This window comes from Populus trichocarpa, chromosome 10 (assembly GCF_000002775.5).
Source record: "Populus trichocarpa isolate Nisqually-1 chromosome 10, P.trichocarpa_v4.1, whole genome shotgun sequence".
Lineage (NCBI taxonomy): Eukaryota > Viridiplantae > Streptophyta > Magnoliopsida > Malpighiales > Salicaceae > Populus > Populus trichocarpa.
Window position 1 is genome coordinate 15709110 of NC_037294.2, and position 22714 is coordinate 15731823.

The 22714-nt window shown below is 35.7% G+C and overlaps 3 protein-coding genes across 8 annotated transcripts; all 3 read left to right on the forward strand.

The window, feature by feature from the left end:
* The first annotated feature begins 187 nt into the window (after positions 1-187).
* Positions 188-3544, forward strand: LOC7468104 (uncharacterized). Of its 3 annotated transcripts, none has more exons than XM_024610171.2 (13): positions 188-353; positions 448-596; positions 695-743; positions 863-1009; positions 1519-1655; positions 1751-1820; positions 2005-2095; positions 2364-2433; positions 2576-2671; positions 2767-2866; positions 2986-3072; positions 3161-3252; positions 3347-3544. In XM_024610171.2, the coding sequence occupies exons 1-13, from the start codon at positions 302-304 to the stop codon at positions 3485-3487; spliced, it is 1281 nt and encodes a 426-aa protein (XP_024465939.2). In that variant the 5' UTR covers positions 188-301; the 3' UTR covers positions 3488-3544. The 3 variants fall into 3 exon arrangements, with proteins under 3 accessions (XP_024465939.2, XP_052312713.1, XP_052312714.1); XM_052456753.1 differs by having other exon boundaries at positions 226-352; positions 441-596; XM_052456754.1 differs by having other exon boundaries at positions 226-352; positions 441-596; positions 1519-1646.
* Positions 3545-6720: 3176 nt separating this feature from the next.
* LOC7485824 (ATP-citrate synthase beta chain protein 2) lies at positions 6721-12689 on the forward strand. Of its 2 annotated transcripts, XM_052456756.1 has the most exons (18): positions 6761-7131; positions 7344-7466; positions 7601-7703; positions 8610-8675; positions 8760-8883; positions 8996-9130; positions 9391-9451; positions 9559-9635; positions 9920-10075; positions 10181-10309; positions 10445-10575; positions 10667-10796; positions 10979-11084; positions 11213-11289; positions 11388-11458; positions 11556-11840; positions 12264-12357; positions 12437-12689. In XM_052456756.1, exons 2-17 carry the CDS (start codon positions 7367-7369, stop codon positions 12337-12339), a joined length of 1827 nt encoding a protein of 608 aa, XP_052312716.1. In that variant the 5' UTR covers positions 6761-7131; positions 7344-7366; the 3' UTR covers positions 12340-12357; positions 12437-12689. The 2 variants fall into 2 exon arrangements, with proteins under 2 accessions (XP_052312715.1, XP_052312716.1); XM_052456755.1 differs by having other exon boundaries at positions 6721-6845; positions 12264-12689.
* Positions 12690-14888: 2199 nt separating this feature from the next.
* LOC7485825 (phytochrome B) lies at positions 14889-22272 on the forward strand. Of its 3 annotated transcripts, none has more exons than XM_024610169.2 (4): positions 14891-17345; positions 19020-19827; positions 20337-20634; positions 21609-21994. In XM_024610169.2, the coding sequence occupies exons 1-4, from the start codon at positions 15266-15268 to the stop codon at positions 21861-21863; spliced, it is 3441 nt and encodes a 1146-aa protein (XP_024465937.2). In that variant the 5' UTR covers positions 14891-15265; the 3' UTR covers positions 21864-21994. The 3 variants fall into 3 exon arrangements, with proteins under 3 accessions (XP_006378543.1, XP_024465937.2, XP_002314949.2); XM_002314913.4 differs by having other exon boundaries at positions 14892-17345; positions 20337-20630; positions 21409-22272; XM_006378481.3 differs by lacking the exon at positions 21609-21994 and having other exon boundaries at positions 14889-17345; positions 19020-19873; positions 20337-20485.
* Positions 22273-22714: the final 442 nt, after the last annotated feature.

Here is a 22714-nt window from a genome sequence, read left to right on the forward strand (position 1 = left end):
AATATTAAAAATAAATTTTAAAGAAATAAAAAAAATATTTTAATATATTTATAAACAATAAAATACTAAAAAAAAAAAAACTATACAAGCCCAACATAATAAACCGAAAATAACTGTGGTAGATTTTCCGAGACGAACAAGGCCTGCCAACCAGTTTCTCTGGGCAACGAGAGAAGCCCAAAGCCAAAAGACCAGACATACAATAGAAATATCTTTCGCTAACCGCGAAACTCTGTTAGGAAAAAAAAAAGATTGGGCATTTAACGGATAATAACCTATCAACCGCTCTGTGCCTTTTGTCATGGCTTTGTGCTTCTCCATTAATGCCACAACATTACCTCAACATCATCATGGTTGCTTCTGCTACTATTTCTATTTATTTTGCTTTATAATTAATTTGTATAATATAATAATACTCCTAGAGTGTCTTTATTTTTTTGGTTTCAGGGAAAGTGAATTATAGGAGCAACAAAAAATGTCTTGAAAGTGTTAGAAACCTTGTAAAAACAACCGGGGTTGCTTCAGTTGTATCTGCTCCTCAAGAATCACTGCAAAAGGGCAACTGGGTCAAGCTTATCTGCGGTGCTAGCTTTGAGGTATGTGAAAAGCCTTAAACCCTAAACTCTCGTATATTCAAGACACATTTCTAATTGTCAAATTAATGATTTGTTTTCTTATTTTACCTTTATTTTAGGATGTTGTCGATGTCAGGAATCTTTCTCTAGTTTACACTCTAGCTGGAGGTAAAAAGAAAACTCTCGAATCAGTTGCTGTCCGTTTAAGGATTGGTTAGCAAACTTAAGTTCGTGAATGTTAATGTCTACGCCGGTTCTTGATTATTTGTGCATGAACGATTCCGCAGTTGACTGCATTGATTGCGCTGCCGATGCATCTATTGTGAATGCTGTAAACGAAGGAATTGAAGCAGCAAGGGAGATTGTTTACCTTCGAAAGCCTTGGGTAATGATTAGTGTTAATGATGATGAAGATCTTCACTTTCGTAAAGCTGGTACGTGTTCCCTTATCTAATTTAGATTAATTTCATGACTTAGAAATTGCAATTAATCGAAAGGATCCTATATGTAACTGATAAGCTGTTGGCATTTTTAGAAATTCCATACAACGTCATGGGAACATGCAACTGTCGGATGGGATTGAGATTTGTTTTTTGGTCTTATTTTAAAATCCATACACTATATTTGTTCATATCATTATGAAGCATCAATGAATGAGTCTCGAGATATTTCACAAACTTTCCTGATGTTCCAAGTCCAAGCTGATAGACAGCAGCTTTTCAGTGTGAATGTGTGGCCATATCTTTATGACCATGATATTAAAATTCTGTTCGAATGTGAAATTGGCCTTGAATAAAGTGCAATCTTTTTTTTTTAATCAAAATGTAAGAGATAAAGTGCAATCTTGCCAATCCAAGAGATGGGTAATTAATGACCATGCAAGGGAGCATGAGCTTTGTGCCATCATCTGATTGTGATATGAGTTCAGTGTTATTCTTAACAGAATTTGATCCAGAGGAGTGTCCATTGGACTGTTCAAGGCCCTGTGAAACCATTTGTCCTGCAAGTGCAATATCATTACAGCAACATCAATCAACAACAGAACTTTCCCATGGTACCGAAACACTCAATGTATTAAAGGTCTTTGAATGATATATTTTCCAAAGTTTATGAATAGTCACCCCATATTATCACCGCAGTTGGTATATTTGTTTGAAATTGACATTGATATGCAGGGCGGAGTGATAACTGAACGCTGTTATGGCTGTGGTCGTTGCTTTCCGGTTTGCCCATATGATAAAATAAGTTAGTAGTTTTTGTCTGTTGATATGCTCTACTCTTTTCCAATACTTTGGCCTTCCATTTTTTCAACCCCGTGATAGAGTTCTTCAAAAACTTTTTCCTCAGAAAATCACAATCTTCTAGTAGTTTCTCTGTCTCATAGCTTGCAGTATGTCCAGTTTAAACTAACATGTGCAAATTGATCTAGGAATGGCTATGTACACAAGGGATGCTGCCGCTACTGCTGAACTTCTTAAAAGGAATGATGTAGATGCCATAGAGATACATACAGGTGGAAGGTACAATTCCAAGACCGATAAACAATATATAAAACAAATCTAAAAGGCTATCCAGAAGTCCTTTATATCAAAGCATCTACTTTCTCCTTCGCTTTTGTATCTTGGTTTTCACATGGCCTGTACTGTGCAATTATATTATGTTAGAGGGAATATGAATTCACCCTTCGACCCTGTGGAGCAGGATGATTATTTTGCCCTGATGTCCATTCCTCTTTATCTAAGCAGTGACTTTCACATCGTCATCCCTGTCAATTTTTCTTCGTTGTAGGCAGACTGCCCCCTTTGAGGGACTCTGGAATGATTTGGGAAATTCAACTGGATACCTGAAACTAGTAGCAGTGAGTGTACAGCTTATCATTGATGATTGATCTAAATATTCCTGGGCCTATTGTGGATAAAACATCCATCATATGTAACACGAGCTAGCTGGATGTCATACTGAGTTCGGGGTGATTGTATATTAATATTTACTCCCTGCAGGTTAGCTTACCATATGCTGGAGATTCAACTATATCTTCAATGAACACAATCTACACAATGATGGAACCTCATCTTCCTTGCCTCAATTTATGGCAGGTGTGTCCTATGTATCTCCATCTATTAAATATGTTTCAATATTATCATCATAAACCATAAAGAGCCTCTGATAATCCTTATGAACTCTATCGAAGTTGGATGGCCGTCCCATGAGTGGAGATATTGGCCGAGGTGCCACAAGGGAATCGATTGCATTCGCTGCTTGTTTGGCTGCTGTGAAAGATAAGCCTCGTGGTTTGTGCAGATTCACTTTGCTGTCATTTTTTGCAACATTTTATAGCTTATTTTGTGCCGTTCCCACTTCCCACTCAATCATACGAGTAAAGTTTGCATTTCAACATTATATGATGTAGGTTTCTTTCAATTGGCCGGTGGCACAAATGCTCACACGGTTGAAGGGTTGAAAAAGGAAGGGCTTTTTCAAACAACACTAGTTGCTGGTAATTTTATCACCCGGTTCTTCTGTCCTGTAATCTAATAATCACTCTTAATTGTTTCTTTGTTTTACTTCAACCTTTTCTTTTTCAGAGAATTCAAAGGATAACAGATCAATGCCTACTTCACTTGCTTCATCACATGCTTTAATAGGTGGCATAGCTTACGGGGGCTATGCACGCAAGGTCAGTATTTATTTTCTCCTAGTTTCACTTCCATTTTTTAAACTATTACATTTGAAGTTTGATTAATGAAATATTTATATCTCAACAACTTCAGATTGTTGGAAGGGTCTTGAGTTCCATGCGATCACAGCATGGTCTTGTCCATATTGAGGATTATCCAGAGCATCTCTTGCAAGCACTTGCAAATGCCCTTGATTTGGTTGGAACAGTCAAATGTTATGATCCCTGTACGTAGGATTACTGAAGTTACCTGGGTTTCCAAATTCACAATTCCAGTAACTTGAATTGTTTATCGAACTATGTCACCCGTAGTCAGCTGTGAGGAGAAACAAGTAATTAAGAAAGTGAGATTAAAAAAAAAAACATAGCAGTGTTATAAGAAAAGGCACCACTCAAAACAGAGAAATGCTAACTAACGAGGAGGAAATAATAAGTTTTTGAAAAAACATGCCGTGAGACAGTCAATCACGAGACACAACGACGAATTCTATTAATATAATAATTTATATTATATAACCGAGGGTTTAACTTAACTGATCAATTTTTAATTTATTTTTTTAAAATTACTAATTCTTGGGAGAATTATGCATTTGAAGCAAAACTTTTGAAATGTTTAACGGTGTAGATGGTCCCATACGTGCACCTAATCTCGGATCGATGTCTCAACCACCAAAGGTTAATTTGTCTGCTAACTTATTTTCAATTTTTACTGTGGCACTATGTTTTTAATTTACAACCTGCTAAACCCGGGCAGTGTTTCGTACTCCATTGGGTTAATTAATATTTTTATTTTATTATATAATAAAAATATAAAAAATAATTTACAATCAATTCAATTTATCAACTCATGCTAATTCTTTAATGGCTAAAGGTCTCTTGTTCACTATATTTATATACTTGGTGAAACTAAGATTTTCAAGAGTCTCCTTGTGCTTTTGTAGTAACTTATGTTTTTGTCTGATCATAGTAGTCAAATAATTTCTGGTTTCCACACTAAATCTAAATCCACACGTAATTGCATCTCACATTTTAATTTTATAGAAATTGAAATAACATGTTTATTATTAATACAAACTTATTATTTATTTATTTTATATATAAATATTCATCTCATAACAATTTTAATTAAACATATATTTTTAAATCTCTACAACGCAAACACATCTTAGTTGAATCAACCCATCATTTGATGCCTGCTTTCAACCACGTGCTCCTCTATTAAGCATGGAGTTGACTGAGGGGCCACGAGAAGTTCGATCATGCCAGACTATTTTCCAAAGTTTTTAAACCCGGCCCGGTGGCCGGTCCGGGTTTCAGGTTTTGACCGGGTCACTGGATTTTGACCGGGTCGGCCGGGTCAATTCCTATTTTAAAAAAAATTCAAAACGGTGTCGTTTTAGTAAAAAAAATAAAATAAAAGTCAACGGGTTGCAACCGAGTTTTTGATCGGGTGTTGCCGGTCAGCCGGGTCATACCGGGTCATGGCTTATGCAATTTTTTCATCAACCCGGCCCGGTTCCAGCCCCGGGCCGGCCGGGTCCCGGGTCGACCCGCCGGGCAGGGTTTCAAAACACTGCTATTTTCTTCCTTTGTTGTCGCGAGAAAAGCGTGGTATATTTTTATATATATAAACACGCACGCTAATATTTTATTTTTTATTAAGTAATAAAAATAGTTAAACAATAAATATCTATAATAGTATTGAAATTGAATGAATATAATATAAATATTTAAATTTTTTACCCGATAATTAATACCGAAAAACCAATAATACAGTGTGATCCCTATATATCTGCAATTAGTGACCATGCAACAGACAATTTCCTTTTCAACAATTAATCCTCTTTTTTTATTTCTGGTGCCGGGAGGGCAGTTGTGTTCCATTAATTTTTATTTTTATTTATTTCAATTCATCATTAAGAACGCTGCTACTCGGAAACAAACTACAAAATGCTATATATATGCGTTAGTGCATGGTGTGAGCTGGAAAGTGTGGTTATTATGATTATATAAGATGAAAGATGTGAGAGATCGAGTTGGAAAAATAAATACGAAATATTAATAATTTAATAGTTTTTCAATATAAATACTTTTATCATACTACCAGGTGGGCAAACACTTTCTTATGGAAAAACTACACCCAACCTGGCTTATTGAAAAAAAAAAGATTTTTTTTTTCACTTGGTGTTAAAATTTTGTTTTTTCATATTTTTTAACAAATTAAGTCAGATTTAAGTTTCTGACATGAGAAATATTTGTTATTTTGAGAAAAAAAAATTGGAAAAACATTGATTTTCTTCTTTTTTTTTTACTAAATGTGAGTATCCGGACCAGCTTACGTATACTTCAATTAATCTCATAAATTTTAAAATTAATAATTATATAAATCTCTAATAAGTTTATATAAGCAATTATATAACTTGAATTTAAGATAAAAAATATAAGTCCTTTTAATTTAAATTCTTATTACTAGAACACGGTTGAAAGACGGACGTCGACTTTCATGTTACTGGTGATCGAGCCCTTTCTTTTTCCAAGGACACGGCAGTTCCATCTTTCTTTCAAGTCAAGCTACCTCATTGGATAATTGAATCTACCCGCCCAACCCTAACCAACCCCGACCCCACCCCAACCTCCCTTCTCTTTCTCTCTGCACATTCAACTTGAAAGACAAACCGATACTCCATCCTATTTGTATTGAGAACATGTAAGAAACCGTTTGTTTCGTTTCATGGAAATTATTTTTTGAGAATTATTTTTTTAATTTTCTTATGTTTCTTTATAATTAGAAAAATTAATTAATAAAAAATAATTTTTAGTTAGAAAAATCTGGCTTGGTTTCTGGATTATTTTTATTTCAAACAGAAAATACCTTTTAAAAATAACAAAAAAATAAAAAATATATATTGTTATTGTTATTTTGTTTTGATTTGATTTTTTTTAATTGTGTCCATAGAATTTGATTTAATTTTATTTTTATATCAAATTTAGTTTTTATTCTCTTTATTGATATTTATTTTTATCTTGTTATTTTTTTAATTAAAATTTTTTATTTATAATATCTGATTTTTTTTCATTACTATTTATTTTATTTAAAATAGTTTATGAAATTATTATTTTTTTAATTTTATTATCTTTTAATTTTTTATCTATAAGGATTAGTTTCCGTTCTTTTTTTTGTTATTTGTTTCATTTGAAACAATTTATAAATGTTTTTTCAATCTTATCATTTTTTAATTTTTTTTATCAGTAAGATTTAATCTTTATTTTTTTAATAAACTTTAAAAAATAAAAATATTAATAAATTATTTTTCATGACATAACAACATATTTAAAAATATTCTCCAAGTTATTTTACATAAAAAAATCCAATAAAAAAACATTAACTATGTGATAAATGGACAACATGGCCTGTGATCTAAATAGCTACAGTAGCATATAAAACATTGCCACGTGACCCATCTCACCATTTCCCCCCTCTCTTCCCTATATAAGCACTCCCTCTCCCTTTCCGAAATTCCTGTAATAATATTCCACTTCAAATCAGCGATCTTTACGAGGCCAAAAAACAAGAGTTGTAGATTCCATTTCTAGTTAGTCATATCCCATCTTTAACATTTTGATTCTATTTCGTGTTTCTTTCGTGTTTCCTTTATCATTTAATTACAAGCACTCCTCGTTTACATCGAAAGTGCGTTTCCACACTACGTTTTGTTCTTCGCCATATCATTTCAAAGGTTTACTTAGTTAAAATTCGTGCTCGTTTGGACTAAAAGAGATCCAAAAAGTACGTGTTGTTTGGCAATGGAAGAGATTCTGAATATGAACGACATTTCGTCTTTATATTTTTCTCTCACTTGTTAAGGATCTGTTTGTTAGGTAGGTTTATTCTGGTGCATGTTTATTTTAAAGTTCGGTGTGGTGGATACTTGTTTAACGTTAGATATGCATTTTGTAATGCATGGATTTACCGTTTGTTCTTTTGTTGTTGTAATATTTAGCAACATCATTAAAGTGCAATTAAAAAACATTTTGCTTCCTTCTGTTATTATTCCTGTAAACTGAGGGATATATTTATTGTTTGATAACAGGCCAGTTTGGTGTTTTGTACACTATGGCGACAGGACAACTCTTCTCTCGAACAACACAAGCTTTGTTTTACAATTATAAGCAGCTGCCTATTCAACGCATGCTTGATTTTGATTTTCTATGTGGTATGTTCTTTTTTTTATTATTAATTTTTATCAAGAGAGGAAGAGTTATTGAATTGGATCTTTTCTTCTTATTATTTCTTGGATTATTGAGCGGTGATTTTTTATTATTCATTTATAGTTTGTTGTGTTTACAGGGAGGGAATTACCTTCTGTAGCTGGAATTATTAACCCTGGCGCTGAGGGGTTTCAGAAACTCTTTTTCGGTCAAGAGGAAATTGCAATCCCTGTGCATTCGACGTAAGCTTTGATTTTCTTTTCTCTGTTTTTTCATTCCTTTCACTTGTTTTGTTTCTAATTTCACGAGTCATTGCATGATTTGTGTACCCGGTTGTCTATTTTGGAAGGGTTTGTTAGCTATGGTGCAATAACAATCAATTTGGTTTGATTTGGTGAGGTTGAGTAGGGTGTGACACTATTGGATCACGATCCATGTCAAAATTACATCTAACTCTTATGATACTTTACCCTTTGGTGTGCCGGTTCATTTGAGCATCAACTCCTTGATGGCAAGGTACTTAGGTCTACTCAGTTGTGATTGGATTATGAGTTGTTGAATGTGGATCGTGTGCTGGTTTTGTTTCTAGTTTTATAAGCCAGTTTGTGATTCAAGTACCAGTTCTGGAATGGTTGCTAGTCGTGATTAGAAAACAGTTCATCTGATTCATTTTGGTGAGGTCGAGTGGTTTATGATACTAGATCATGATTATTATTTAGATTACATTTAGCTTGTATTATATTTCGCTCTTCTGTATGACGGACGGTTCATTAGAACGTCAAAATTGACCACAAGACTTTAGTTTAGGTCTGACTCAAATTTGATTCCGTGATTAGTTGCTGAATATGGATCAGGGAGTGTTGACTTTGGGGTCATAAACAATTGTTGATGAATGTATAAGTCAAACATTGACACTGCAAGAGTCAAATGACTTTGGTTGACTGTCTTGCAAGCTATATACTGACAAATTCCTATATACTGACAAATTCAAAGCCAAATATGTATATTTCCGTATGCTATCTGCTCAGTGATCAATATAATTTATCTGTCCTGTACATATTTTAAAAATTTTCTACTTTTTAGATACTGAACATTTATTTTTTCTGAGGTTTATTTTCTCATATTTGGTTCGTTATTTTTGTTTACAGTGTTGAGGCAGCTTGCACTGCTCACCCAACTGCTGATGTGTTTATCAACTTCGCATCATTCAGAAGGTTTATTTTTGTTTACTTAGTACCATCATAGGTTGCATGTTTTTGTTTGTCCTGTGTAATCATTTTCTGTTTACTTGGTTGCAGTGCGGCTGCTTCATCCATGGCTGCTCTGAAGCAGCCAACTGTTCGAGTTGTGGCTATCATAGCTGAGGGTGTTCCTGAGGCAGACACCAAGCAATTGATTGCATATGCTCGGGCTAACAATAAGGTGAGAGCAAATGATGCAATTTTATTTGAATTGTACTGATCTTTGGGTCCTTGAGTATTCATTACCTGGCTGGCTTATGTTTGTGCTAATTTTAGCGCTGCTGGTGTTCCAGGTTGTCATTGGTCCGGCCACTGTTGGAGGCATTCAAGCTGGAGCATTCAAGATAGGTGAAACTGCTGGAACAATTGATAACATAATTGCTTGCAAGCTTTACCGGTCTGGATCTGTTGGATTTGTCTCCAAATCCGTACGTATTCATTCCATTTCTCCTCTTTCTTCATAGCATGTTTATCAATAAAAACTCAGGTCACATCTGGCCATTATACATGCATGACATGGAATTTATCAAAGATAAACGAGCTGTAATTCCACAATTAAAAGGAATGTCATTCTAATTGTTTTGGGTAGACTTGCCAAGTGACGGTGTCTTGGTCTATCGATCTCCTCTCACTACCATTGCTGTGTATGTTAAAAATTCTGAGAATAATGCTTATTTTCCTACTGCAGGGTGGCATGTCTAATGAGCTGTATAACGCCATTGCCCGTGTAACTGATGGAATTTATGAAGGTGATTACACATGCTAGCTACTTTGTTCGGGTTTGTTTTTATGGATTTTCTAATACATGAAGATTTGAATTGGAGTTAAATCAGCATTATTTTTTACAATCCTTTAGGTATTGCAATTGGAGGAGATGTGTTCCCAGGATCTACTCTTTCTGATCATGTTCTGCGGTTCAACAACATCCCACAGGTATATCATTGTTCCCGTTTACTTACATTTAAGCAATAGTGTGTTCTTTTAGTTTCTTTCTTGTTGTCAAAGCTGGCAAGTATCCAGTGCTAATTTATACATTCATAAAATTAAAGTATGCTTAGTACTTTGTTTAATAGAAGATCTGTACCCTGCAATTTTGCCCATGCAACTCTCTGCTTTGACCATTAACTAAGATTTAGCAAATCTACAGTTTGTACTGTTGCTTGTTATCATGATCTTGGCTTCCTTTTTCTTTTATTTGATTTTCTGATCTTACACAGGTTAAAATAATGGTTGTACTTGGGGAACTTGGTGGACGAGATGAGTATTCTCTAGTTGAAGCCTTAAAACAGGGAAAGGTAAACAAACCAGTGGTTGCTTGGGTTAGCGGAACTTGTGCACGACTCTTTAAATCAGAAGTACAATTTGGTCATGCTGTAAGTGATTGCCCTAGTATATTGCACTTGTCTATTTTAAATAGCAGCTGCCATTGCAGTACAAGAGGGACTTTTTTTAATCTCCCTTGTGACATTGTACATCAGGGTGCTAAAAGTGGTGGTGAGATGGAATCCGCTCAAGCAAAAAATCAAGCAATAAAAGATGCCGGAGCTGTTGTTCCCACTTCATATGAAGCTTTTGAGACTGCAATTAAGGAAACATTTGAGAAACTGGTTAGTTTATGTGTCCTCGAGTAACTTTCCAAACTTGGTTAAAGAAGAGAACTTTCCAAACCAGAAAAAGTACACTCAAGCTCACCAAATGTGCTTGACCTGCTTTAAGAATGTTACCTGGTTATTTCCTCCTAGGTTGACGAAGGAAAGATTACACCTGTAAAGGAGTTTACGCCTCCACAAATCCCTGAAGATCTTAACATTGCAATCAAGAGCGGAAAAGTCCGGGCACCAACCCATATTATTTCTACCATCTCTGATGAAAGAGGGACGTTCAACCAATACTTCCTGAGTTACTATTAAGGTGCTAGTTGGTTTAAATGTTTATTGCTGAACTCTTTTTTAATCCAATTTTGCAGGTGAGGAACCGTGCTATGCTGGCGTGCCAATGTCTTCCATTGTTGAACAGGGTTATGGTGTGGGTGATGTCATCTCTCTTTTATGGTTCAAGCGCAGCCTTCCACGTTACTGTACCCATTTTATGGAGGTATGTTTCTCATAATTTTTGAATTGTATGACCTTCCTTTACATTTTTAACTGGTCATGCTGAGCTTTAAGTTCAATGTAGCTCTTCTTGCCTAGTTTCATTATCCTTTAGGATTTGACATGCATTTAGAAGCAGTAGTTGGTCTAGCTGCTTCATTCACTGATACATATGACCTCAATCAGATATGCATCATGTTGTGTGCTGACCATGGTCCCTGTGTCTCTGGTGCTCACAACACTATAGTAACAGCAAGGGCAGGAAAGGACCTAGTTTCCAGCCTTGTCTCAGGTACACTATGGCCATGAGATGATTTTTTTTTTTTGTTTCTTTGTTGAAATCTCTCCAAATGAATTGCTGGTAAGGATTTCTGAGAGCATAAAGCAGAAGGAAAACTGAATCATAATCTCCTGAGACAGGCTTGCTCACAATTGGTCCCCGGTTTGGAGGCGCCATTGATGATGCTTCTCGGTACTTCAAGGATGCTTATGACAAGGTAAAGTTTAATAAATTTTGCAAGTACATTAGAAATTGGCCTCCAATGTAGCTGATAGTTTGTAGAGACAGATTAATTTGTGTGCCATGTCTTGTCAGGGTCTAACACCCTACGAGTTTGTTGAAGGCATGAAAAAGAAGGGGATTCGTGTTCCAGGTATCGGGCACAGGTACAAAATTTTTCCAAAATTACACTGCTTAAATGCTTTTATTGGTTTCCATTGCTAATCTGAGGGATGGAGTTCTTATTATCTCTCTTTGGAAAAGGATCAAGAGAGGGGACAACAGGGATAAAAGAGTAGAGCTTCTACAACGGTTTGCTCGCACACATTTCCCTTCTGTTAAGTATATGGAGTATGCTGTTCTAGTCGAAACCTACACTCTTTCAAAGGCCAATAACTTGGTCCTTAACATCGATGGCGCGATAGGGTCCCTTTTCTTGGATCTCCTTGCAGGTAGCAGAATGTTCACTAAACCAGAGATTGATGAGATTGTTGGGATTGGCTATTTGAATGGGCTCTTTGTGTTGGCACGTTCCATTGGTTTGATTGGGTGAGTTGGATTCCAATTCAAAATTTTCTTGTCACATCCTTTTAGACTTTCTTATGCTTCTCGTTAGGTTACAGCAACCCTTGATATTGACACATTGTCGGTGAGATTACGGACATGATTAACTCTTTAATTACAGTGCTTCTAAAAGCTGAGCTCCTTTTAGTCCCGTCGTAGAATTAAATGGTTGTATGGTCGCTTGAAGGATATGACTTAATTGTGACAAAAGAGGGCACAGTGTTTGTGTTTGAGGTGTCTAGTTGTAGTAGCAAATGCCTGGCTATTGTAACAAAAAAGTTTCAGTGGTGGGTCAAGGGACCCCCCAGCAAGGATGAGTGGCAGAGACCACCGTGTTCCACTGCAAATATGTGCTACTATATGCTACATAAATGCTGCATCTGATCCTACAATTGATTTTTGTTTCAGGCACACCTTCGACCAGAAGAGATTGAAACAACCTCTATACCGTCACCCATGGGAGGATGTTCTCTACACCAAGTGAGAGACTTACAGATAGCAGGTGCAATGCTTACCTGCTCTGCACAAGCCTTTTCTTTTTCAAATTTCTGTTCAGTTGTTAGATTAGTGTTGCACTGCAGCTAGGTGAAGCGTGCCATTGTGTACAAAGTAGACTCTTATCATTTATCAAACAGATGTTTCTATAAGGCCTAAGCTTTGGGTATCGAGGAGGAATAATAACAGAGTTGCTGGGATTTAGAAGCAAAGAATATAGTTAACCATCACCCTAATGTATGGGAATTTGTCAGTTCTTGTTATTCCCTTTGGATTGTTTGGTCACCTTCTCTTGTTGTGGGATGCTAATAAAGGAAATGAAATTAGGGTTCTTTTTTTTTTTCTCGCTTCCGGTAACCATAGCTATGGAGTATTGTTCCTTTTATTTTTCTGCTCATCGGCTCAGAGAAAGATTGAAGCAATTGTGAGGAATTATTACACGAATTGGATCATGCGGATCAAACAGATCAGACAGTTTGGGCCACACGAACCCGTCCGTGCAATAATTTCACACCTTTATGTTAATCAAAGATGCTTTAGTTATCTTTCAAATGCTCTGCGTGTGTTTTCATGTCAGCATCATAATTCTGGTGGTCAATTCTTGCTTCAAAGTTAAAATAAAAAAACGATGGGAGCGGTGTAACCAAATTAAAGGACAAAAAAGGTGATTGAATAGTCTTATAATCTCTCACGTGGACAGGAAAATGAGATTGGTCATGAAGGGAATATATCACATGGGCTGGGAACTTGCTTGTCTCCAGCCCTTGGATAATAAAGTAAAATAAATAAATAAATAAATAAATTGGTGGCGTCCTTATTGTCTTGCTTTCTTCCTCCATTTTGTGAGAGGATCTCTGCATTGGGTTCTGGAATAAACCCCAGAAAATAAAACAAGACATTTGAAGACCTTTCGTCTTGGTAAAAAGAAAAAAAATGTGAAGCGAGGATGAAATCACAGTGATTATTATCTTATTTTTTTACTCGAGAATACATTAAAATAAAAAATTTTAATTTTTTAAAAATTATTTTTAACATCAATATATCAAAATAATTTAAAAATATAAAAAAATTATTTTAAATTAAAAAAAATTCAAATTTAAAAAAAACCACATTACCAGACGCGCTTTTAATATTATAGTCATATATCAATGAGAAACTGATGAGTGTTTAAGCCCTGCTTGTGGGTTGGAGGTTGACCAAATTTTTTTTATATGTTTTTTTATTATAAAAATAAAAAAAATATTATTTTAATATATTTAAAAAAAAAACCTTAAAAAAACAATATTTATTGTAATTTCAAAAACCTATACGAGAGGCAGTGAATAATTTTATAAACTCGAAAATGAACCGTTTATTATTTAATTGCAGACCCAGGACAGCCTCGCCTAAATCAGGTGGAAATCGGAGATCCCGTCAAAGATTATGGACTCTTGACGTTGTACATGGGATCAAGAAACATGCTTCAGATAAGATTTATTAATACTAATTGTGTTTAAGGACATGTTTTTTTTACTTTACGTCAGTCATGTATATATTTTTTTGGTTAACTTTTTATATAAAAACTGATTTTTTTAAGAAAAAGACATAACAATCGAGAGTTTGGTGGTATTTTTTTTTTATACTTAGAAATTATTAAAAAAAATAAAATGTTTTTTTAATGAATGTACAAATTATTCTAGGATACCATTTAAAATTTTAAGATAAATAAACTTGTTCAATTAACTATTTAAAAAAGGGAGAAATAGCCATGTCTTTGGCCTATTTTAGGTCTTAACAATAAGATGTCTTTGGCCTAATTTAGGTCTTAACAATAAGATGATGGCATGGGCATGAATGGCGGTTTTGATTTTGGGTGTTAAAATGTGATACAACCCGTGTTTTTAAAAAAATTAATTTTTTTATTTAAAATAAAAAAATTTATATTTTTAGATCGTTTTAATATACTAATATCAAAAATAATTTTTAAAAAATAAAAAAAAATATTTTGATGCATTTCTAAGAAAAAAATACTTTGAACCGTCACCACTATTACAATCCCAAACAGGCAATGTACTTTTTAAAATAATATTTTATTTAAAAATATATAAAAATAATTTTTTTAATTTTTTACATTAATATATAAAATTATAAAAAATATTTAAAAAATCAATTTAATATTTTAACCTAGTTAAAAACACTTTTTAAAAATCACAACCTGGACTCTTCATCCCCACATGCAAAAACTCGTATAATAGGTGGTTTAATGATAAAAACTTAAGATTAAAGGATTTATTTTTTTTGTAATTTCAGATTTGAGCCCTGTTGTTACTAATATGATAGTCACTGGAGTCTTACATGGTTGTTAATTTCAGGACTTGTAGAATTAGTCGAGCTGCACACAAGCCGTCCGTATACCTATATTAATAAATAAAATAAAAAATAAAAAAATTCATTCACACCATACAATAATATTATTAAAAAAAGAAAAAGAAAAGAAACAACAAAAGGACGCAATGAATCTTTCTCGTTAATGTTACTTTTCGGTTTTATTAATGGTGTCTCCGTATCATATTCAGATTAGCTGCTGGTGGACAAAGGGGACTAATAAATTTCTCCTCTAGCCAAGCCTTAAGCAGGGGCACAGTGCTGAATTTTTGTTGTACTAACGAGATTTCTTTCCCTCAAATTCATTTCTTTCTGGCAAACAAAACTCTTTCTCCTGCAAATTCACAAAACAAAAACCTTCTTGTTTTGATTTCCTTCCCATTTCCCAAAGGCGACGATATAAAAGACAAAACTCAAAAATCTCCCCACTACGCTATACTATACTAACTGCAATCCAACACAAGATCTGAATCTTTTTTTTCGGTCACTCTCCACCACTAAATATATTTGGTTAAACCAGAGCAACCAAAATCTTAGTTGAAGAAAAAGAAATGGCATCACAATCACAAAGGCAAAGCAATCAGCCGGTACATAATCAAGCTCAGTCTTCGGGTACCAGTAACATGAGGCAACACCATCACGCCACAGAATCAGTAAGCAAAGCAATTGCACAATACACAGTCGATGCACAACTCCATGCAGTTTTTGAACAATCTGGTGGCACTGGTAGGTCATTTGATTACTCAAAGTCTGTTAGAACTACTAACCAGTCAGTACCTGAACAACAAATCACAGCGTATTTGTCAAAAATTCAAAGGGGTGGTCATATTCAGCCATTTGGGTGCATGATTGCTGCAGATGAACAGTCTTTTAGGGTCATTGCGTATAGCGAAAACGCCAAAGATATGCTTGGTTTAACTCCACAATCAGTCCCTTCTTTAGAGAAACAAGAAATTCTCTTTGTTGGGGCTGATGTAAGGATTCTTTTTAGGCCTTCCAGCGCTGTTTTGCTTGAAAAAGCATTTGGTGCAAGGGAAATAACATTGTTGAATCCAATTTGGATTCATTCCAAGAATTCCGGGAAGCCCTTTTACGCAATTTTGCATAGGATTGATGTTGGTATTGTTATTGATTTAGAGCCTGCTAGGACTGAAGACCCTGCTTTATCTATAGCAGGGGCTGTTCAGTCTCAGAAGTTAGCAGTTCGTGCGATTTCACAATTACAATCACTTCCTGGTGGGGATATTAAGTTATTATGTGATACTGTTGTGGACAGTGTGAGAGAGCTTACCGGGTATGATAGAGTTATGGTTTATAAGTTTCATGAGGACGAGCATGGTGAGGTTGTCGCTGAGAATAAAAGGGTTGATTTGGAACCTTATATCGGTTTGCATTATCCTTCCACGGATATACCACAAGCTTCGAGGTTTTTGTTCAAGCAGAATAGGGTTAGGATGATTGTGGATTGTCATGCTATACCGGTCCGTGTTATTCAGGATGAGGCGCTTATGCAGCCTTTATGCTTGGTTGGTTCGACTCTTCGTGCTCCTCACGGTTGTCATGCTCAGTATATGGAGAATATGGGGTCGATTGCTTCATTGGCCATGGCTGTTATTATTTATGGAAATGATGAAGAAGCTATCGGTGGGAGGAACTCGATGAGGCTTTGGGGTTTGGTTGTTTGCCATCACACTTCTGCTAGGTGTATTCCATTTCCGCTTCGTTATGCGTGTGAGTTCTTAATGCAGGCTTTCGGGCTTCAATTGAACATGGAATTGCAGTTGGCATCGCAGTTGTTGGAGAAACATGTCTTGAGGACTCAGACTCTCTTATGTGATATGCTTCTCCGCGACTCTCCTACTGGCATTGTTACTCAAAGTCCAAGTATCATGGACCTTGTGAAGTGTGATGGGGCAGCTCTTTATTACCAGGGGCAGTATTACCCTTTAGGCGTGACCCCAACTGAAACCCAAATAAAAGATATTGTGGAGTGGTTGTTGACCCTTCATGGAGACCCAACTGGATTAAGCACTGACAGTTTGGCCGATGCTGGGTATCCTGGGGCAGCCTTTCTCGGCGATGCAGTTTGTGGGATGGCTGTTGCTTATATTGCTGAGAGAGATTTTCTTTTTTGGTTTCGGTCTCACACTGCAAAGGAGGTCAAATGGGGTGGTGCGAAGCATCACCCAGAGGACAAGGATGATGGGCAGAGGATGCATCCGCGTTCATCATTCAAGGCATTCTTAGAGGTGGTGAAGAGCCGGAGTTTACCGTGGGAGAATGCAGAAATGGATGCCATTCATTCTTTGCAGCTTATTTTGCGAGACTCATTTAGGGATGCTGAAGCAACCAATTCTAAGGCTGTTGTACATACCCAGCTCAAGGATATGGAATTGCAAGGTATGGATGAGCTCAGTTCGGTTGCAAGAGAAATGGTTAGACTAATAGAGACTGCAACTGCTCCGATATTTGCTGTAGACGTTGATGGCCGCATAAACGGGTGGAATGCAAAGGTTGCTGAGTTGACTGGACTCTCAGTTGAGGAAGCCATGGGGAAGTCTTTGGTTCACGATCTTGTTTATAAGGAATATGAAGAAATTGTTGACAAGCTTATTCATCGTGCAGTAAAAGGTACCCACTTTATATCTCACATATCTCAATGAATCTTTTTAAGTTGCATCCGAGCTTACAGGTTTGCTCCTTTACTAGAAATAAACCTTGGAAAACATACATGGTTTTGCAAAAAGCTGGAATTATAAAAGCCATGAATTGAAATGTAAAAGAATTTCAAACTTTCAAATCCTGGAATTAATTCTATGCAATAAAAGGTTTCATCAAATTAAGAAAACAGCTGGCTCACTCAGAAGTGTCGCGTACAGAACCTTGTAATAGTTTCATTTGCACAGCATGCCTGAATAGTCTCCTGATTAAATGATTTCAATGAAGTGATGTGTATAATTACTTCTTCTTGAATGCACTCCATTGATAAGGCAAGATGAAACGTTGATGCAAAAGCACTGTGGTAACGCACAATTTCTTCAAAATCAGAGATAAATAAACAAGGAAATTAAGGGTCGTGGGCTTTTCTTAAGGAACCAGCTAGTTGGGAATTGCAATACTACAAATGGAGAACATTTTTCGTAGATATCATTCACTAGGATCTTGGGCACCACATCTAGGTCAAAATGGCTCAGGCATTCACCACTCAATAGCCTTGCGGCTGAAGTATTCTTTGTCAAACTATCTCTTAAAGTGGATAACTGGATAGCTGCAGTCTTGTATTAAGTTATCCAGTGAGCTTAGTTCATTGTATAGCTAGCAGCTTGGGAGCAAATACCTAGCTTCCTTATTACTGTAGAATTCATAAGGACTGAGATGCATTGCTTTGCGTTCATGAGATCTAGCTTTCAAGTAAATCCCTAGGGTCCTGAATGTTGAGGCACTCCCAAGAACTGAGTTTCCATGTCTAAAGAAGCTGCTGGTTGAATTACTCTAATTTCCAGGGAACTTGCACATTACATCTCATCTGTATGAAAATAGTGGTTCATGCATTTTTCTAAATCTAAAAAGTTAGTGAAGAGATCACTTCAAAATGGCTCCTTCAATTATGCTTCGAGTGTATGCTCTCCGTAAAAGAATGTGTTTGTTGCTTATATTACCTTTATCTATGCACATTTTTAGGTGTAACAGAGAGTATAACCGACGCAGGACAATGGTAGGAATTGAAGAAAGAGATAGGAAAAGGGGTAGAAATCCTAGAAATAGGGTTCTTAAGATCCACAACAACAAGCAATTATGTCAAATAGCAATTCTCAAATTCATTCCACGTTCTCCCAAACACCCTAAAGGCTCTAATTAAAATAGGAAAGGCCTAAAACTCCTAATAGTACTAATTATATCTAATGTTACTTTACCATTAACTTCCAAGATAATAATAAAGTCTGAACTAATAAAAAAATTTAAAAAAGAAAGATAGTAGCACCAAAATGCTTGTTCCTTTGGCTGCATCAATAACCTAGAATATTATGTGTTATTACTACAATAACTCAGTTGTGATTAAAATTTAAACAATGAAAATGCACATGCTATGGTTTTAAATAGAAATTTGATAGATGCCTCACCACACGGTGCTAATTTGGACAGTGCCTTGATCATTCTAATCAGCAGTTTAACCATAACAGTAGGACTAGCTTTAATATAGGTTTGAGGAACTGAAAACACATAAAACATGAAAATTTAGTTTGTTTTCGAAGGTTTTTTGGATTTTTGATATCCTATTATACCACTTATGTTTAACTAATGCAGGCGAAGAAGATAAGAACGTGGAGATAAAATTGAGGACCTTTTGCTCTGAACACCAAAAGAAGGCTGTTTTTGTGGTGGTAAATGCTTGTTCGAGCAAGGATTACATGGATAATATAGTTGGGGTTTGCTTTGTTGGTCAGGATATTACAGGTCAAAAAGTGGTAATGGACAAATACGTCCTTATACAAGGTGATTATAAGGCTATTGTACACAGTCCCAATCCTTCGATCCCTCCGATTTTTGCTTCAGATGAGAACACATGTTGCTTGGAGTGGAACACTGCCATGGAAAAACTCACAGGATGGTCCAGGGGCGAAGTTGTTGGGAAGATGTTGGTTGGGGAGGTTTTTGGCAGTTGCTGTAGGCTCAAGGGTCCAGATGCACTGACAAAATTCATGATTGCCCTGCACAATGCAATTGGAGGGATAGATACAGACAAGTTACCCTTTTCATTCTTTGACCGGAATGAAAAAAATGTGCAAACTCTCTTGACAGCTAACAAGAGGGTTAATATGGAGGGAGATATTATTGGAGCCTTCTGCTTCTTGCAGATTGCAAGTCCTGAGTTGCAGCAAACTTTGAAAGTTCAGAAACAGCAGGAAAAAAAAAGCTTTGCAAGGATGAAAGAGTTGGCTTACATTTGCCAGGAAATAAAAAATCCTTTAAGTGGTATACACTTTACCAACTCGCTTTTGGAGAACACAGACTTGACTGAAGATCAACAGCAGTTTCTCGAGACTAGTGCTGCATGTGAAAAACAGATATTGAAGATCATACGAGACATTGATCTTGAGAGCATTGAAAATGGGTGAGCTTTCTTAAAGAAATTATCATAACTTAATATTGACAGTGAGGTGAGTATTTCTGCTTTGGTACCATTCTTTTGGAAATATATATATGACATGAAATCCAATAGATGATGATTATCCTTGAATGTTCAAACACTATACTAAAGTTATCGACATATTTGTTTTGGCACTAGGTGATGTCAGTTTGATGCAGGTTCCATTCCCTTGAGTCCATTCCCTTAACAAAATAGCCTTCAAATTTGACTGCGGTGCTCTGTTTTTAGTCGTCTAATACTACTGAATTTATCATCCATGGATGCCGAGATTGTAAACAATATTGATTTCTTTTCTGTAATTTTATTTTGGGTCTTTTTAGTAATTCCAGGTGATAACTTCGCTTTTGACAATCTGTATAATCTTTTTTAAGTTAATCATGTGCATTCAAGTGCATTTTCATTAATTTTTCATCTCAATCTCCAGCATACGTACATTCCTAATTAGAGAGAGTCTCCATTTGCTTTTGAATTAGTTCACTGGAGCTTGAGAAGGCTGAATTTTTACTTGGGAGTGTCATAAATGCTGTTGTTAGCCAAGCAATGCTATTGCTGAGGGAAAGAAATCTACAATTGCTTCGTGATATTCCAGAAGAAATAAAAACGCTGGCAGTTTATGGTGATCAGGCAAGAATTCAACAAGTATTGGCTGATTTCTTGTTGAATATGGTGCGTTATGCTCCATCTTCAGCAGGTTGGGTGGAGATTCATGTTTGTCCAACACTGAAGCAAATCTCTGATGGACACACTCTCGTGCATACAGAGTTCAAGTATGTTCTCCTCAACTCTCTTGCAAGTTAATGATAACAATATTTATACTGATAGAGGAAAAGCCAAAAATTTACGATGGCTGTTACTTTTTTTCTTTATTTTCATGTAAACCCCCCTTTTGATATTCTAATAGCTACATAATGTTTTCCTTGAGTTTAATTATAAATGCCACTTCCTTATTCAAGTATTTTTCTTTTGTGAGACTCTGATGATTTTTACAGTATCTTCTTTAGTTAAGTACACTCGAATCTTGTTTATTCTTCCCCACTCCTCATGACCAGCCATGCATCCTAATCTGACTTCCAAGCTGTAAATCTCAACCAGAAGGTAGGTTTGAGTCAGTCAACAGGTATAGAATTAGACTTGATCTGCCATTAATCATGACAATCACCATTCCACAGAACAATAATTTTACAATGTTGAGATCCAAACTGGCTGCTTCCTTGAATCTGTCGACTATTGGTTGTATGAACAAGGAAGGTTGATGATGCTGTAGTGAAGAGCTATCTGTGATTTCTGTTTGTTGTCGACATGATAAAGTGGTTTATATGAAGTCCAATTTATGGTGCTTCAGTTTGTACGCCTCTGTTGGAAAACTGTATCTCCTCCTTTGCTGTCCATCATGTTATATACACCAAGAAAATTTAGATGATGGTTGAAAACTACATTGTGCTACTTGTTCCTTTCTTTCTCCTCCTTTGTTAGAGAACGGAAGTCTCGTTAGTGCACTTCATTACTAAATTGACTAATATTATTTATTATTATTTTCTTTTGAAGGATTGTTTGCCCTGGTGAAGGTCTTCCTCCTGAATTAGTTCAAGACATGTTCCATAGTAGTAGATGGGTTACTCAAGAGGGCCTAGGGCTCAGCATGTGCAGGAAGATCTTAAAGCTAATGAATGGTGAAGTCCAATATATTAGAGAGTCAGAAAGATGCTATTTCTTAGTTGTCCTCGAAGTACCCATGCCTCAAAAAGTTGGAAAGGGTGCTGCAGACTAGGATGCTTGGCCTGCAACATCCACTAAGGAGCTTTCTCAATTTCAAACTGACACTCGTTATGCTGCACCGTGAGGGGATGGTTCCAAAAATCCAGTTTCAAGGTTTAAGCGTGTGCCAGGGCCGCCTGATTTGGTTAAGTTATCCTGAAAATACAACTGTTGCTCTCTATCCACTTACAATATGGTTTTTGCTTCTTTATCGGCGCCAGTCCAGATCAATAACTCACACATGAGGTAGCTGCTTACTTTCTAGCCTGTTAATTCGAAGATCCCATCGATGTAGATAAGCCAAATTATAATGCTGTGGTATGCTGTCATTGTTATAAATAAAGAAGCATCAAAAGGATGCCATTAGATTGTTGCAGAGGCTTCCACGATAAGGCCCTCAAAGGTTGTATATATTCGCCTGCTGCAAGTATATACTGTATGTACCCTAGCTTCTGAAATCCCCGGATAACTATAACATATTTATCTGTACGAGGTTGCTCCAGCTAGAGTTAGTCTGATAATTCTTCATTTTCTCTTGTTTAATAAAATCAAATGTCCTGTTCCGGAACGTAGTTTCAGGATTTGTATTGTTTTTCCTGCCCTCCCGTGATTGAGGATTTTGGACAGCGCAAGTTCGGATCACTTGTTTTGTAATTTGGTTGGTGTACGGAATGGTCACATATATGCCTCGCAGGTGGGTTTGTGCATAGATTTCTTAGTAAACAAACAGTAGAATATATACTTCGTTATTTTATTATCGATTCCTCGTGCATAAAATTATCAAGCCCTGCTAGTATATATACATTCAGATAGAATTTCAAGTTAATTTTAAATAAAAAATAATAATAATACGAAAGGACATATTTTTTGGCGTCATAAATTTTTTTAATTTAATAATTGAAATGATATATGTTTTTAATAAGATGACTTGAAAAATATAAAAACTAATAAATCAAATAGAAGTAATTAAAAATGATTAAATACCTTAGCGTGAGATTGATATTCTTTATAAAAAAATTAAAGATTGGTGCACATATAAATATTTTATTGCAGCTACTATTTTTATTTTATACATTTTATTTTATTTATCTTCAGG

Coding starts and splice junctions, on each gene's coding strand:
- LOC7468104 (XM_052456753.1), top strand. CDS start 302: ATGGCTTTGTGCTTCTCCATTAATGCCACAACATTACCTCAACATCAT. Junction 2,096..2,363: donor GAGATACATACAGGTGGAAG/GTACAATTCCAA, acceptor TCTTCGTTGTAG/GCAGACTGCCCCCTTTGAGG. Junction 2,434..2,575: donor GATACCTGAAACTAGTAGCA/GTGAGTGTACAG, acceptor TACTCCCTGCAG/GTTAGCTTACCATATGCTGG.
- LOC7485824 (XM_052456755.1), top strand. CDS start 7,367: ATGGCGACAGGACAACTCTTCTCTCGAACAACACAAGCTTTGTTTTAC. Junction 10,076..10,180: donor AAGTACAATTTGGTCATGCT/GTAAGTGATTGC, acceptor ATTGTACATCAG/GGTGCTAAAAGTGGTGGTGA. Junction 11,841..12,263: donor CGTTCCATTGGTTTGATTGG/GTGAGTTGGATT, acceptor TTTTTGTTTCAG/GCACACCTTCGACCAGAAGA.
- LOC7485825 (XM_024610169.2), top strand. CDS start 15,266: ATGGCATCACAATCACAAAGGCAAAGCAATCAGCCGGTACATAATCAA. Junction 17,346..19,019: donor TATTCATCGTGCAGTAAAAG/GTACCCACTTTA, acceptor TAACTAATGCAG/GCGAAGAAGATAAGAACGTG. Junction 20,635..21,608: donor TGCATACAGAGTTCAAGTAT/GTTCTCCTCAAC, acceptor TGCCTCAAAAAG/TTGGAAAGGGTGCTGCAGAC.